The sequence below is a fragment of the Papio anubis genome, chromosome 5 (assembly GCF_008728515.1).
Source record: "Papio anubis isolate 15944 chromosome 5, Panubis1.0, whole genome shotgun sequence".
NCBI lineage: Eukaryota > Metazoa > Chordata > Mammalia > Primates > Cercopithecidae > Papio > Papio anubis.
The window spans coordinates 65,990,586-66,008,615 of NC_044980.1; the positions used below are offsets into that span (position 1 = coordinate 65,990,586).

The 18,030-nt window shown below is 39.7% G+C and overlaps 1 protein-coding gene and 1 pseudogene across 3 annotated transcripts in view; one reads left to right on the forward strand and one right to left on the reverse strand.

Moving 5' to 3' along the window:
• The window catches only part of FCHO2 (FCH and mu domain containing endocytic adaptor 2), a 134,873-nt gene that overhangs the window by 47,976 nt on the left and 68,867 nt on the right, over nt 1–18,030 (forward strand). For all 3 annotated transcript variants that reach the window (XM_017959631.3, XM_017959630.2, XM_031666216.1), the window contains 2 exons: nt 7,297–7,395; nt 8,763–8,859. In XM_017959631.3, the coding sequence (XP_017815120.1) occupies nt 7,297–7,395; nt 8,763–8,859 (196 nt within the window). The remainder of the gene's footprint in view (nt 1–7,296; nt 7,396–8,762; nt 8,860–18,030) is intronic.
• Nucleotides 12,251–12,837, reverse strand: LOC103885169 (annotated as a pseudogene).

The following is an 18,030-nucleotide window of genomic DNA, read 5'->3' on the forward strand; positions in this document are numbered from 1 at the left end:
AAGATAATTCTGGCAGTTTAGTGAAGAATTGATTAGAGTATGGCTAAAGGAGAATCAAGAGTCCAGTTTGGAAGTCAGTATAGTAGTCAGGTGAGAAGGATGCAGGCCAACATAGTGGTCTTGGAGAAGGAGAGAAGTGAATGCATTGGAGATGGCAGGGATGGGATGGGTTGAGGAATTCTGCAGATCAGGATCCCTTCCAGGTTTCAGCTTGTTAAATCTATGTGGAAAGAGATGAATAGGGAAGATTAGATGAAGAACTGTTAGGTTGATGGAAAGAAGGGATCAGATGTTCAATTTTGAACATGTTAATTTTAAGACACCTATGAGATACGTAATTGGTGACATCAGGAGGGCAGTTTTGGGGGAGCCAAGTAATCTGGACTGGACATAATGTCCACAGTTCCTTATCCACAATTCTGAATCTGAAGAGCTCTGAGTTATGCTATGTATATTTTCCTTTAGAAATATTAATGTGTTTGATAAACAGATGCCCCTACAGATCTTGCTGGTAGTATTATGAATGAAGTATATGGCATTCTAAACAATACTGTATATCTTTATTTAAAAAAATAAGGGAAGAAAAGGAATTCCAAAACTCACCAGGTCCCAAAAGTTTTGAATAAGGATATGAGACCATATAAAATAGGGTGTTCTTAGTACACAAAGCCATGATGACATCACTTTTAGTTAGAGTGTGGGGAAGAAAGGGCCTCAGGGCCAAGCTCTGAGAGACTCATTATTGAGATTTTAATAGAAGAAGCCAAAGAAGAAAGAAGAAAACTGGAAGTGTAATGTCATGGTAGCTGGACAAAGAAGCTTCAAGAAGGAAAGGTTTAGGTAGTTGTCTTAAATAAGTCTTCAAGTCTAGTGAGATAGAAAGTTTCAATTTCTGTAGCAGCTGAGGTCATTGCAGACTTCAGCAAGTGCTGTTTTGTCTTTTAAATCATTAGGCGCGTTTATAAGGCAGTTATTGTTGGTATGTTAATTTCACATTAAATGATTAGTCTCTATCAGCTAAGCATTTGCTGTTTTGTTAATTTTTAAAATTGGAATAAATAGGATTTGCTATAGTCAGATTTTTGTTTGTTGATGTTACTTTATAAAAAAGAATGTTCGGCACATTTTTCCATTTCCTTTTTATGTTCTGCTTCCCCATTACATTGTTTTTCAAAATGGCATTTTAATTGTTCATCCTGCCTTTCTGTTTTTTTTTGTTTGTTTTTTGTTGTTTTTTGAGACAGGGTCTCACTCTGTCAACCAGGCTTGAGTTCAATGGCACGATCTTGGCTTACTGCAACCCTTCTGCCTCCCAGGCTAGTGACCCTCCCACCTCAGCCTCCTGAGTAGCTGGGACTGCAGGTGTGCACCATCATGTCCGGCTAATTTTTGTATTTTTAGTAGAGACAGGGTTTCACCTGTTGCCCAGGGTGGTCTCGAACTCTTGGGCTCAAGCGATCTGCCCAGCTCGGCCTCCCAAAATGCTGGCTGAGATTACAGGCACTATGCCAGCCCATTCTGCCCTTTTAAAGATGGGAACATTAATTTATTCGAGCAAATGTGTGACCATGCTGCTTTTAAATAAAGATGATGGCATACCTTACTAATGTGTATATATTTGTTTTTTCTCAAGATCTTAGAGATCTCTGTTTCTGTCTCTCCCTCTCTGTCATAGTCGTACAGCTGCAGAATAGGTTAATTATTGTTTCTTCATAGAGAATAGACTTTAATTTGGGTTATTTTAGAAGGTGAAAGTAATCCTTTTACTTTTCCACTTAACTATTTTTCCAGGCCACCTGGGTTGACCAGTCTCAGTGGGAAAGAAAGAACCAGACAGTGTAGTGAGAATCAAATTTGGGTGGTAGGACCTGTATTTACTAATGGGAGAAGATAATTGAGTCTGTAGGGTGAAAGAGGTTAGAATTTAGAGTATTTGTGATTTAAGTTTTCAAAATTTAGGTTTAGAATAAAAATGATTGAAATTGTGACTTTTTATGCTCATGTTTTTACCACTATTAATTAATGAGACACTTGAAACAGAATATGGAGATTTTGTTTACTTTAAAGCAGTGAGATGGCTAGTTTATGGAAACTTTGAGATTTGTTAATCAGTACTCTCAGATGAAAGATTATTAGGATTAGAGTACTTTTATATATCTTTAGTGGCTCACAAGATAGTATAGTCATGTGTCACTTAACAATGGGGATACACTTTAAAAAATGTCATTAGGCAATTTTGTCATTGTGTGAACATCATAGAATGTACTTATGCATGACCAGGCGTGGTGGCTCATGCCTGTAATCCCAGCACTTCTGGAGACTGAGGCGGGCGTATCACCTGAGGTCAGGAGTTCAAGACTAGACTTCCTAATACGTTGAAACCCTGTCTCTACTAAAAATACAAAAATTAGCCAGGCATGGTGGTGCACGCCTATAATCCCAGCTACTTGGGAGGCTGAGGTGGCAGAATTGCTTGAAATGGGGAGCAGAGGTTGTGGTGAGCCGAGATTGTGCCACTGCACTCCAGCCTGGGCAACAGAGTGAGACTCTGTCTCACAAAAAAAAAAAAAAAAAAAAAAAGAGAAAGAGAGAATGTACTTACTTACACAAACCTAGATGGTATAGACTACTACAGACCTGGCTGTATGCTGTAGTCTGTTGCTTCTAAGCTACAAACCTATACAGCATGTTACTGTACTGAATACTGTAGGCAGTTATAACAAGATGGTATTTGTGTATTTAAACATAGAAAAGATACAGTAAAAATACACTATAAAAGATTTAAAATGCTGCACCTGAGTAGAACACTTACGTTGAATGGAGATTGCAGGACTGGAAATTGCTCTGGTTAAGTTAGTGAGTGAGTAGTGAGGAAATGTGAAGGCCTAGGACATTACTGTACACTGCTGTAGATTTTAGAAGTACTGTAGATTTAGGTTATGTTAAATTTTATTAAAAATAGTTTTCTTCCTTCTGTAATAAATTAACCTTAGCTCACTGTAAGTTAGAAACAAAAAAATTTTTAAACATTTTGACTCTTTGATGATGACGTCTTAAAGTAGAAACACATTGTACACTTGTACAATAATATTTTCTTTATATCCTTACTCGATGAGCTTTTTTTCTGTGTAAAAAATTTTTTAACTTTAAAAATCTTTTTCCAAAAAACTAAGACACAAACATGTACAGTAAACATGGGCCTACATAGGCTTAGTATCATTAGGATTGCTCTTTTGTCTCTACATCTTATCCTACTGGAAGGTCTTCAGGGGCAGTAGTATGCATAGAATTGTCATCTCCGGCTGGACTTGGTGGCTCACACTTGTAATCCCAGCACTTTGGGAGGGCGAGGTGGGCGGATCACTTGAGGTCAGGAGTTCGAGACCAGCCTGGCCAACATGGTGAAACCTCATCTTTAATAAAAATACAAAAATTAGCTCAGCGTGGTGGTGTGCGCCTGTAATCCTAGCTACGTGGGAGGCTCAGGCATGAGAATCACTTGAACCCGAGAGGTAGTGGTTGCAGTGAGCTGAGATTGTGCTACTGCACTCCAGCCTGGGCGACAGAGTGAGACTCCATCTCAGCAAAAAAAAAAAAAAGTATCACCTATGATAACAAAGCCTTCTAGAATAACTCCTGAGGGACCTGCTGGAGGCTGTATTACAGTTATTGTTTTTTCTAATAAGTAGAAAGATTACACTCTAATAATAAAAAGTGTAGTTTAGTAAATACATTTACCAGTAGCATCATTTATTATCAAGTATTATGTACTGTCTGTTAAGTGCTATGCAGTACTTTTATGTGACAGGCAGCACAGTAGGTTTGTTTATACCAGCATCACCACAAATGTGAGTAATACGCTGTACTACGTTATGGCAGCTATGATATCACTAGGCAATAGAAAGTTTTCCTATCTGTTATAATCTTTTGGTACCACTGTCATATGTGGCATTAGTTGTTGACAGAAATGTCATTATGTGGCTCATGACTATACTTTCAAAAATTAATATAACAGGCTGGTTTGGTGTCTTAGGCCTGTAATCATCAATTTGGTGGCTTATGCTTTGGGAGGCCGAGACAGGCAGATCATGAGGTCAAGAGATTGAGACCATACTGGCCAACATGGTGAATCCCTATCTACTAAAAATACAAAAATCAGTTGGACATGGTGGCAAGTACCTGTAATCCCAGCTTCTTGGGAGGCTGAGGCAGGACAATCACTTGAACCCAGGAGGCAGAGGTTGCAGTGAGCCGAGATCACGCGACTGTACTCCAGCCTGGTGACAGAGCAAGACTCCATCTCAAAAAAAAAAAAAAATTAATGTAACAGTACATGTGAACACAGTGAATTTGAAGTTGCAGGAGGTAAAGTGCCTATCTAATTTGTTCAAGAAAGTTCGTTTGTGTATACTCAGGCACTTGAGACTGTATCCATTTCCCATTGCTGAATTACTCTGAGTTTAGTAGTCACTAATTTTGAGGAATTGTGATAGTTAGCAGTGTGCCCCTACCCCCAAAACCCCACAGTTTCAAAATTGCATCTGAATCATGCCTTGAGTTTCTCTTTGGATTCATATTTTAAGATATTTGTAAATAAATAATGATCTGCCTTGTTGAGTGTAGCTTTTTCAAAAGGGAATAAAGATGGTTTCCTCAGAATTAAGGGTCATTCAAATGAAATTAATGGCTACCTGTCTATGAGAAAATATCTTGTTCATTAAATTGCTGAAATTTAAGCTAAGGGCTGTCCTTCTACTAAATGTTCCTCAGTTCTTGAGAGTAATTCAGGATCTTGAAATACTGGTACTGTATTCTCATTGACTTGGTCAAAATTAGTCAATGACAAGCATTCCATTTTAACTCTGCCGTTCCTCATAAGTCACATTGATGTAAGTTTTTGGGCTGTTGCAATACTGCCAAAACTGTAATTTCACCATTCTGGATTTTTTTTTAGAGGTTCTTACCATTTACATATTAGATGTCATTTGGTTTGGGGATTTCTGGTCACCAAAGTGACTAAAGAAATTTAGATATTAAATATAGGGTCAGGGAATTTAATTTGATAAACTAGCCAGAGAAAAATAATAAGGCTTAGGTCCATTCCTTATAACTGATTTAATTTGGCAAAAAATGGATTACCAGGTTTGTACAATAGAAATGACAAATGTATTTTGTTTGAAAATGGATAGCTCAGCATTTCCCAAAGCCTGTTTTGAGGACTATTAATTGTTCTGTGAGATATTAATAGATGTTCAGGGAAGAAGAAAAACAAAAGTGTTGTGAGGTCAAAGAAATTTGGAAAATGCTGGGTTAAGCAAAGTGAAACGTGTCATTATTTCAGTATTTCTCAGAGCTGCTTTTTTTCCCCCAAGATGGAGTCTCACTCTGTCGCCTAAGCTAGAATGCAGTGGCGGGATCTCGGCTCACTGCAACCTCTACCTTCCAGGTTTAAGGAGTTCTCCTGGGTTCAAGCTATTCTCTGCCTGAGGCTCCGTAGTATCTGGGATTACAGGCACGCGCCACCATGCCTGGCTAATTTTTGTATTTTTAGTAGAGACGGGGTTTCACCATGTTGGCCAGGTTGGTCTTGAACTCCTCATCTCATGATTGACCGGTCTCAGCCTCCTAGAGTGCTGGGATTACAGGTGTGAGCTACCGTGCCTGGCCTCTAGGAGCTTTTGATATATTTTGATATATTTATATATCAAGGCAAGGCAAGGCAAGGCAAGGTAAGCAGCGGTTTTCTCTCTGGGGATATCAGAGTAACTTGGAAATGTTTTCCAAACAACATTCTCACCTCTTTCAGCCCCCATTCCCCAGGCCGTACTGGAGGATCTATTTGTTTTGAAGTTTGAAAACATTCTCCAGGTGATCTAACTCATCCTCACCTTCAATTGAGAACTGCTGAAATAAAGTATATAGGCTTTCCCAGTTTTCTTTGATCACAGTCATCTCTTTTGGGAATTGTATATTATTATTTCTTTTTTTTTGTTTTGAGATGGAGTCTCACTCTGTTGCCCAGACTGGAGTGCAATGGCACGATCTTGGCTCACTGCAACCTCCGCCTCCCGGGTTCAAGTGATTCTCCTGCCTCAGCCTCCCAAGTAGCTGGGATTGCAAGTGCATGCCACCACACCTGGCTAATTTTTTGTATTTTCAGTAGAGATGGGGATTCACCATGTTGGTCAGGCTGGTCTCAAACTCCTGACCTTGTGATCTGCCTGCCTTGGCCTCCCAAAGTGCTGGGATTATAGGTGTGAGCCACTGTGCCGGGTGTATATTATTATTTCAAGGATTAGAAAGACATTTTGAAAATCTATGGGCTAGATTATAAAGTCTTTGAAAGTAAACTGTAGTTTTTGCTTTGCCAACTAATTGTTTCTCAGTTTTTAAAACTTTTTTTTTTTTTTTTAACACTATTCTCTTCTGGGTCTCCTAATATTCTGATCACAATTATAGATTTTAATGTGTGATAGCTCCAAATTCGGCTGTGCGTGGTGGCTCACGCCTGTAATCCCAGCACTTTGGGAGGCCGAGGCAGGTGGATCACGAGGTCAGGAGATCGAGACTATCCTGGCTAACACAGTGAAACCCCGTCTCTACTAAAAATACATAAAATCAGCCAGGTATGGTGGCGGGCACCTGTAGTCCCAGGTATTCGGGAGGCTGAGGCAGGAGAATGGTGTGAACCCGGGAGGCGGAGCTTGCAGTGAGCCGAGATGGTGCCACTGCACTCCAGTCTGGGCAACAGCGAGATTCTGTCTTAAAAAAAAAAAAAAAAACTAGAAAAGTTTGTATTTACCTAAAACATGACATAACAAAAAGTTAACTTTTTGCAGTGCCATATTTCAGTTTACCTGCTAGACCTGTTTGTCTTGAGGCTTTGTTAAACATTGTGTAACAATGGTAACTTGGAAAATTTGATTATATTGAGATGATTTCCTTTTTTTGGAGACGGAGTCTTGCTCTGTCATCCAGGCTCCAGTGCAGTGGCGTGATCTCGGCTCACTGGAACCTCTGCCTCTCAGGTTCAAACGATTCTCCTGCCTCAGCCTCCCAAATTGCTGGGATTACAGGCATCTACCACCATGCCTGGCTAATTTTTGCATTTTTAGTAGAGACAGGGTTTCACCATGTTGGCCAGGCTGGTCTCCAACTCCTGACCTCAAGTGATCCACCTGCCTCGGCTTCCCAAAGTGCTGGGAGAGATGATTTCTAAAAGCTCTTTTGATTCCAGAATACATATGTATGTACCTGTATATGTTATAAATCTATAACTTTGTATATGTTACCCAGAAATTTCAAGATATTGAAGAAACTCATCTCATTCACATAAAGGAAATTATAGGATCCTTGTCAAATGCTATAAAGGAAATTCATTTGCAGATAGGCCAGGTAAGTTTTTTTACTTTATGTTGAACTATTCGTGAAAAATTTGTTTATTTATAGCTCTTTAAAAATATTTTCTCACTCTGTTCAAAGTTCATAAGTATGTTACCGAATTTTTCCAGATAAAGAATATGTAAAGGTAATATATTTACATGTGTTAAATATAAAATAAACCGGATATTTTATCATTTGGCCACCAAGGATGATAATTCAAATTAATTTTTTAAATTAACTACTTTCAGTTTTCTTTATATTGAATTTCTAAAGCTATCAACTTTTGAATTTTCTTTTTTCAAGCTTTACTATTTTTAAATTTAAAGCAGCAACTTTATATTAAACTATAGAACTTTTACTTAGAAGTGTTCCACAAATATAAAAGGTTTAATGATGACAATTTGGGGTACATTGAAATATAGTAGAGAAAGATGAAGTCTGTTATTCTTCAAACTAGCTAGGCATGGTGGCTCACACCAGTAATCTCAGCAGTTTGGGAGGACGAGGCAGGAAGATCACTTGAGCCCAGAAGTTCAAGACCAGCCTGGGCAACATAGCGAGACCTCATCTCTACAAAAAATTTAAAAAATACTTAAAACATTTTTAAATGTTAAAAAAGTTTTGTGTGTGATAGTGCGTGCCTATAGTCCCAGCTACTTGGGAGGCTGAGGTGGGAGGATCACTTGAGCCCAGGAGTTTGAGGCGGCCTTGAGCCATGACACTCAGCCATCTGGGTGACAGAGTCGGACTGTGTGTGTGTGTTTTTTTAATCCAAAAGTATTTTTATTGTCTATATAAGTCTTATAAGAATGATGTCGGCTGGGCGCGGTGGCTCAAGCCTGTAATCCCAGCACTTGGGAGGCTGAGACGGGCGGATCACGAGGTCAGGAGATCGAGACCATCCTGGCTAACGCGGTGAAACCCCGTCTCTACTAAAAAATACAAAAAAACTAGCTGGGCGCCTGTAGTCCCAAGTACTCGGGAGGCTGAGGCAGGAGAATGGCGTAAACCCGGGAAGCGGAGCTTGTAGTGAGCTGAGATCCGGCCACTGCACTCCAGCCTGGGCGACAGAGCGAGACTCCGTCTCAAAAAAAAAAAAAAAAAAAAAAAGAATGATGTTTAGAAAGCTCAAAGATGGGAACAGAAAGCTGCTTTGACTTCTAGGGGCGTGAGGCTATGTGTTAAGGGGTTAATGTAAGTGATGGCTGGTCCCCACAGATCTAGTAACGCTGGAATATAGGTAAATTAAGGTTCTCAAGGGCCTTGGGTCAAAAATACATATTTTGATGTAATTAATTTTAATTGTCTTGTGTAAGTTTTATCTGAAATACGTTAAGAATGTGGAAAAAGAAAAAGTTATCTTTATTTCATTTTAATAGGTCCATGAAGAATTTATAAATAACATGGCTAATACTACAGTTGAAAGTTTGATACAAAAATTTGCTGAGTCAAAAGGCACTGGGAAGGAAAGACCTGGTAAGATGATAAACTCTGCAAGTAAACATTTTAAAATTTCCCATATAGGAACTAACATATTTGCCTTGAAATTCATGTGGGTAAGGGGTAATTTTAACTTTATATCACATGTCTGAAGTTAAAAATATTTCCAAACTGTGAAATGGAGCCAACCCAAAAAATGGAGCATACCTAAAAATCTGTATAAAATCTCAGATATTATTATTTTTATGTCTGACGATACATTAAGATTTTTGTTTTGGCTTTTAGTGGTTAATACAGTGATTTAGTATTACTTAAAGTGGTCATAACATTTTTCTAAATCTGTCACAGTTTTAGATTTTTCAAAATAGAGTGACCTACAGAAGGCTATTTTAATAAAAGAAAGCTTGGGCAAGAATATTGAATGCTCAGAACATTGAGACCAACGTAGAACCTTTCTTAAAATTTAGTAACTTCTTTCTTTTCTCATTTATATATGCATTTAACAAATATATTTATTGATTTCTAACAATATACCAGACCCCATTCTAGAAATTTAGGGATATACCAGTGAACAAATGGATATAGGAATCCTGGCTCCTATTTTAATGAAAAAATGATTACAGAAGTTCAAATTCTACTTTTAATTGGCATGTTATGATGTATCAGATGTAATAAGTAGCGCATTCTCTTCCCTGCTCAGCATACTTACAGTCTTCCAGATTTGTTGAATCTATTTATTAGTTACTATATCATGTTCTTGCAGGATACATGTTTCACTCGATAGGTAAAAATAATTCAGTGCATTAAAGAAGTTAAAATATGATATGGCATTCTGGAAAATGGGTAAGTGATCTGTGAAGTTTGGGAGCCATATTTCCTCAGTACAGTTCATAGACCTAAGGCTTGAAACCTAAATCATCTTTCATTTCTTCTTCACAAATTTCATTAAATTTTAAATCTTACTGATTCGGTTGTATTAGTATTTTTCCCTTCAGACTTTCTTTTCATGTTTTTTCTAGCTGCCTGATTAATTTGCAGATTTCATACTGGTACAGCAGACGTTTCTTCTCCAATCTATTTTACATGTTATAGCACACTCATCTTTTGCCTATACAGTTATGAACTTATAATTGTACCACTTACAAATCTTTAAATTTTCACTATTGACGGAATGAAAGTGGGATTCTGGACTTGGTTTCAGATCCTTTAAGGATCTCGAGCTGACCAGACTTTAGTTTTAACTCTTTCTTTTTTTTTTTTGTTTCAACCACAAGTATTTGTTGATAATCTTTTAATGGAACAATAAGGCACAATTGTGGATTAAAACAGTTTGCTATACAGACAAAAGAGGGGAAAAGCTATAACCTTAGGAACTTTAAATACGCAAGTCAAGGAGCCTCTGAAAGTACCTAATAGATCAGTATCAGACATTCTTCCATTTTCACTTGATCACAAAGTCTGACTGATACTTCATGAAGAATTTCTCATTCATTTATATTTGAGCCATCCAACCCAGCTACTTCCCTGTTCTCCACCCTTTTCCATCACTTTGCAGTTGTATTTTTTAGCAGTCCCCTTCCTAAAGAATTATGTACACATCTTCAATAGTTTTCCAAAGCAAGGAAACAAGCAAGCAAGCAAGCAAGCAAGCAATGAATCAGAGAAAGTCACCCAAGGGCAGATGTTTGGATAAACAGACTCATAGAGACATGCATTAGGATGGCAATAGCTTGATTCACTGAAGTCTAAACTAAGCTGACTTAGAAAATTTGCTGTGGCTTGCTCAAAGACCTGTAATGCCACCTTAGGTTGTGCTACTTGTGCCAGACCTCATTTTTAAGGGATTAGCAGTGGTCTATACAAGGAGCTAGGAAGCTAATGTAACCAGGCAGCTAATGATACAATAGTCAATGCTTTGGACATGTATTAGGAACTGACTATGGCTTCCATCATTAACATTTGCCAAGTGTATAATTCATAAAGAATTTTGTGGCTGAGCATGGTGGCTCATGCCTGTAATCCCAGCGCTTTGGGACGCTGAGGCAGGAGGATCACCTGACGTCAGGAGTTCAAGACAAACCTCACCAACATGGTGAAACCCCCTCTCTACTAAAAATAAAAAATTAGCCAGGTGTGGTGGTGCACGTCTGTAATCCCAGCTACTTGGGAAGCTGAGGCGGGAGAATTGCTTGAACCAGGAGGCGGAGGTTGCAGTGAGCCAAGATTGCGCCACTGCACTCCAGCCTGGGTGACAGAGTGAGACTCCGTCTCAAAAAAAAAAGAATTTTGTGCAAAACTTCAAGACACTGAGGAAACAATCTTTAAATATTTTGGACTGGGATAAATTAACACTAATCTTTCTACTTGGAAATGTGAAGTGAAAAACATTCCAGTGCACGTAACACTAAGGCATAAACCATGCTGTAAAGGTGTGAATGCGTGAGGCTTTATAGGGTGCCCAGCCTCCTTGATGAAAAGCCATGGAAAAGTCCCCAGGCATATTGTCAGAGCAGCCATTCTGGTAACAGTGTTCCCCAACTAAGCAAACCTGTAGGCATATTGCTATTTTTTGAACAGTCAACACTGCACTAACAAGAGGAGCCATGTAGGTACAAAGTTGAGAATCAGAGGCCAGAGGTAGAGTGATGTGGGCAAGCAACCTAGAAAACTTGACTCCACACCTCTCACCAAGGCCACCTTTCAAGATGGGTTTCTCCACCCAGCCGCCCTTTGATGACAGAGTAGGATGCAGAGGATGGTCTCATACTTCTCAGAGAAGTGTTGGTTACCAAAAAGCTCCTGGAGAGGCAACATCCCAGAGGCCCATTTAATAATGAAGGTAAATAAAAACTGCCAGACCCCTGAACTATCCTGCCAAATCAGAAATACATAGGGCATAGCTGTGCCAAGTAGAACAGAGGAGATTTTGGTGCTTAATGAAAAGCAGAAAGACTGCCAGACTAAGCGAACAGTATGTTACATGACACAGAAGTACGAAGCAAAGGACATATGAAAAGGATGAAGAAGCATGGTGGCAGACTTGCTGGAGGGAAGACAGTAGGGCTACAGTCTACATCTGGTGAAAGAGCTTTGCTGGTTTGTTCTTGGCATGATTCCCTCTCTCACTTTCTCAGACTGTATGGATATGTGGCATTCAGCAACAGAATGGGGAAGAAGATACTTATAAATGAAGAACTAGTGAATGCATACTGAACAGAAATAGACTGGGTGTACCATTCTGTAATGCCCTGTTTATGCACCAAAGGCAGGTTTGTGTTGTCAGGACATATTTGGGGTTGTCATGCAACAGCAGTAGTACTTTGGGAGAAGGGGAGTGATAGGGTGGAGGTGGGGTTGGTGGAAGGAGGACTTTTCAGGTTCCAGTTCTTAAATACCAGACCGCAAGGAACAGTTTGGTCTCCGTCCTTTAGTGAAGAAATCAGATGCTCATTTTCTGTTCTACATCCACCTTCTCCAAAACCTTAACAAATTCTGTGAAAGATATGGCACTGTCCCCATCCTGATTAGCCTCCTGAATGGTCCTGTCTGCGATGCTGCCCAGCTGCTCATCTGAGATATTTACTCCAGCCATCAAGCATAGCACCTGTATCAGCTCATCACGGGAGAGCTTATCATCTTTATCGAACTCATATAGTCAAAAAGCAAAGTGCAGTTTGTTGCTTCGGCTGTTGAGTGATTCGGGTCCATTCACATCTTTGCTCTTTTCGTTATCCTCAATGAGGCGGAGATGAGCCAAAGTTTGCGTGAATCCACGGAAGTTTACCTGGTCCTCTCCCTCTGGAAAGAAGGCGTTGATGATTTGGTCCCCCAGTGGGTCGATGACAAGTTCTGGAATCCTCAGGAAATCTTCCTGGCTGAGAGTGCCAGTCTCTTCTTTGTCCAGGCTAGTGAACCGGCTATAGAGCAAGTGATTTGACTATGGGAAAAGCTGATCTCCTTCTTGATCTCCTCGAGCTCTTTGTCCCACGGTAACATGGAGGGCTGAGAACCCATCACCGTTGGGGAGCTCCTACGGGTGCAGCGGTGCTGGAAGTGATGGTAACAGGAAGGAAGGAGGGAGGAGGACAAAGGATAGGGGTCAAGAAGGGAGAGGGCAGTCTTAACTTTCTTTTACTCCTATTCAAGTATCTTCACTGAGGCCAACCTGAACTACTTGCTGTTTCCCGTACGTGCCTCCTTTTTTCCTTTAGTACTTTAGTTGTCCTTAATCCTTACTCTAGAAAATGCTGTATTCCACTACTTTCCTACACCACATCTTTACATTTATGTGTTGAATGAATGAACTTTTTAAAGAGCCCGGTTATTATCTTTAACTTTTCCATCAAAAGTGCCAGAGAACGTATATATTTATTTCTTGCCTTGTTGCTGTCTACCATTAAATCTTAATAGTTTGTACTTGTGAAAAAGTTCTGTATTTGATTCATCTATTTTCTCTATTTGTAAGTGGTATATTTTTGTTAAATGAATGAACAAATGGGCATTTAATTAGGGTGTTAAGAAGGTTGGAATGGAGTGGCTAGTAGAAAATTTTTTAAGTAAATGCTAAATAATAATGGTTAATGTTTAGTGAGCTCTTACTCTGTGCCATGTACCATGCCAACCACTTTGTAGGCACACTTTGATTTTCAGCAACTTTTTGAAGTTTGTACTATTATTTTCATTTTACAGACGAGGGAAATATTCAGAGGTAATGTTGAGAGATTTGCCTAAGCTAGTACATGGCAGAACTGGGATTCACTTCTCGGATTTTTGATCCTGAATCAAAAATCAAGTCCCATGCTTTGGAAAAATTATAACTAAGTGTAGATATGTTGACATAAATTTTAATTTGGAGAACACCTTGAAACCAGGGGGACTTGACCTTAAATGTGAACCTAAACTGATGAACAATAACCTTTTTTCCCGGGGTCACAAATGATCCAGAGTATATTTAAGCATAAAGAAAGAATACAGAGAATGAGCTTGAAGTGGATCTGTGTTTTTCTTAAAGTATTACACTAGAGAATAATTGGAACATTAAAATGTGTTCTGAATCAAGCCAATTTTTATTTTGATTGGCCATTTTTTGTGTGACTGTTTTTCTCTTCCCTGATGCAACTTTTCCCACTCTGCTTTGGCTTCCTGGTCTCTTTCTACTGCTTTTTGCTTTTATATGCCAGTGTCATTTCCTAAGACACTGCTCAGCCAAGGGCTGAGAAGTATGTGGTATGTGCTGCCTTATTCATGGCAGATACCATTACTAGATCGTTGCATTCTTCCCCGAAGGAGACCTCAGTCTCATCTCCGTGTTGTAGGCAGTCACTGCCAATATTGAGTGTTAGTACTCATGTTGAAATCTGTCATCTCCAGCTTAGTTCAGTAGAGACTTTTTGTTTGCGAATGTCGGAAAGCCATATAAACAAGCTTAAGCAAAAATTCCGTGCATTGGCTATCTTAACCTGGAAGGCTGGAATAAATTCAAGGTGCAAATAGATTTCCTCCGGACTTTGGTTCACTCTTTTCTCTCATTTTTGCTTGTCTTTACTTGGCTTCAGTTTATTAAGTTCCTACTGTAGACTTTTTCCTCACAGCTGACAAGGAAGGCATCAGCAGTCCAAGCCTGTATCCATTCAGTTTAGAACCCTAGTAGAACTTTTTTTTTGTAGTGTCGGCATATTAATTTCAGGGAACGTTCTGCTTTTGTCACATGCTTATCTTTGAATAAATCTGTGTGTTTAGGATAGTAGGATATTATAATTGGTCAGCATAGGTCACATGCCCAGATCATGGAGAAGCAGGATTTGTATTTTGAAAGGGATAATGGAAATGTCTTTTGAACAGGCAAAAATTACTACTGTAGTACATTGTAGAATCACAGTACAAAGATACCAACCCCAAAATATAGCGCTTTAGAACTACAGTAGGTTGTACATGTGTTTCAGGTGTAGGATTTAATCATGTTATTAATGTTTAAATAATTAGAAATAACAGTATAAGAGGCAGGAATTTACTTTATCATTAGATGAAACTAGAAGATAAAAGTTATATAATTCGGTTTGTCTAATAATCATGGAGTTTTATTGCATAAAGGGACCTTAAAAGTAATGTAGTCCAAGACTGGGTGTAGTGGCTCATGCCTGTAATCCCAGCACTTTGGGAAGCTGAGGCAGGTGTATCACCTGAGGTCAGGAGTTCGAGACCAGCCTGACCAACATAGTGAAACTCCATTTCTACTAAATGCAAAAATTAGCTGGGAGTGGTGGTGTGTACCTATAATCCTATTTACTTGGGAGGCTGAGGCAGGAGAATTGCTTGAACCCAGGAGGCAGAGGTTGCAGTGAGCTGAGACTGCATCATTGCACTCCAGCCTGGGCAACAAGAGCGAAACTCCATCTTTAAAAAAAAAAAAGTAACGTAGTCCAAACACATTTATTTAACACACATAAATATGTTGGAACTTATCAAATGTATGCGACTAATTTCCTTTAATATAGACTTGCAGGTGAATTAAAGTTTTGTCAGTTCTTAGAAATTTTGCTAACTCAACATATGGGGATTACTGAACCCTTGTTCATCATAATGTCCTACTTTTCAACCTACTCATTCATTCTCTATGAAGAACTCAACAAATACACAGTTACTGTACATTCCTTTCTGTTGGTTAGGTGATAACGGTATATTGGGAATTACCTTTAAGCTCACTGCTTGATTCCTTTTGAATTCTGGATATTTAGATCATGTTTCTTTTTTCTTTTTCTTTCTTTTTTTTTTTGAGACATGGTCTTGCTCTATCACCTAGGCTAGAATGCAGTGATGCAGTCATAGCTCACTGTAACTTCAACCTCCCAGGCTCAAGCGATCCTCCCACCTCAGCTTCCCGAGTAGCTGGGACCACAGGCATATGCCAGTACACCCCGCTAATTTTTAAAAATTGTTAGTGGAGACAGGATCTCACTATGTTGCTCAGGCTGGTCTTGAACTCCTGAACTGAAGCAATCCTTCTGTCTCAACCTCCTGAAGTGCTGGGATTACAGGTGTGAGCCACTGTGCCTGGCTCATGTTTATTTTCTTGTTTGTGGTATAGTGCAGTGGTTTGTGACCTGCTCTTTGCTAGCAGTGAGACTTTTTTTTTTTTTTTTTTAATTTTTTTTGGCGATGGAGTCTTGCTTCGTTGCCCAGCCTGGAGTGCAGTGGCACGATCTCAGTTCACTGCAACCTCCGCCTCCTGCATTCAAGCTATTCTCCTGCCTCAGCTTCCTGAGTAGCTCGGACTATAGGCGCCCACCACCACGCCTGGCTAATTTTTATATTTGTGGTAGAGACGGGGTTTCATCATATTGGCCAGGCTGGTCTCGAAATCCTGACTTCATTATCTGCCTGCCTTGGCCTCCCAAAGTGCTGGGATTACAGGTGTGAGCCACCACGTGCAGCCTAGCAGTGAGACTTTTAAACCTCAGTGCCCTCATCTGTAAAGTGGGGATAATAATAGTAACTGCCTCATGGGGCTGTTGTGAGATTTACATGAGATAATCTAACATTTATTAGTAAATACTGTTTTCAAAAATGATAACATTTCTCATGAATAAGTAGCCACTAATGTAGTTTCATTATAAATTTAATTTTACTGGCCTTAAGATACTGAAGTCATGTAGAAAATACATATAGCTAGATGGTAGGAGGTAATAGGGAAGCCAAGAACAGTGAAGACATGGGCTTTCCTAGAGTCACTAGGTTCTAGGCGGCTGTTTCAGGACCCCAAAAGAGTCATAGAACTAGGACTTTTAAACAGTCCTAGAACAAACTAACTGGTGGGGGGGTGGAGTGGAAGGGATAAATATTATTTCCCTGGTTGAGTTGCTATAGGTGACTAACTGCAGCTCTTTCATATGTTTTGTTGTTTGTTTGTTTTTTCTTTTTTGAGACGGAGTTTCACACTTGTTGCTGGAGTGCAATGGCGCAATCTCGGCTCACTGCAGTCTCTGCCTCCCGGGTTCAAGCGATTCTCCTGCCTCAGCCTCTGGAGTAGTAGCTGGGATTGCAGGGGCCCACCACCACACCCAGCTAATTTTTTTTTTTTTTTGGTAAGACAGAGTTTCACTCTTGTTACCCAGGCTGGAGTGCAGTGGCGTGATCTTGGCTCACTGCAACCTCTGCCTCCCGGATTCAAACGATTCTCCTGCCTCATCCTCCCTAATAGCTGGGATTACAGGCACCTACCACCACGCCTGGCTAATTTTTGTATTTTTAGTAGAGACGGGATTTCACCATGTTGGCCAGGCTAATCTCAAACTCCTGACCTCAGGTAATCTGCCCACCTTGGCCTCCCAGAGTGCTGTGATTATTGGTGTAAGCCACTGTGCCTGACCTCTTTCATATGTTTTTGATCAGTTTATGGGCACCTGAACAAATGAGTCTAGGGACTCACTGCAATAACAAAAATTGTGCTTACTAGAAAAATAACATACACAAAATTTTTCATGTGATTGTATGGAATTTATGGACTTAAAGGATTTTGTTTTGTAAAGTATATTCTAACCTTCAATCGTTTTATACTATTGATTTCTGTTAACATTTTATTTCTCCTCTTTTGTAAGGACCCCCTCTGGTGGATGAGTTCCACCCTCAACTAGCTTTAGTTCTGTGGGATAGAGATTTTTAAAAGAAAACAAAATATCCAGTTCTTTTTAAAATTTGTATACATAGCTGGACGCGGTGGCTCACGCCTGTAATCCCAGCACTTTTGGAGGCCCAGGTGGCTAAACTCTAACTACTCTATTGAGAACACCTGCAGAAAAAGGCAAGGCTCGAGGTAGAGAGACCACTGCATGACTGTTGCAATAATCCAGGGTAATTTAAGAAGAAAAGAGGCTGAGTGCAGTGGCTCGCACCTGTAATCCCAGGACTTTGGGAGGCCAAGGTTGGTGGATCACTTGAGGTCAGGAGTTTGAGACCAGCCTGGCCAATGTGGTGAAATCCTGTCTCTACTAAAAATACAAAAATTAGCTGGGTGTAATGGTGGTTGCCTATAATCCCAGCTACTCGGAAGGCTGAGGCAGGAGAATTGATTGTACCTGGGAGGCAGAGGTTGCAGTGAGCTGAGATTGCATCATTGCACTCCAGCCTGGACGACAAGAGTAAGATTCTGTCTCAAAAAAAAAAATAAAAATTGTATACATAAGTTAATGTATTTCTCTAATGCTGCAAAAT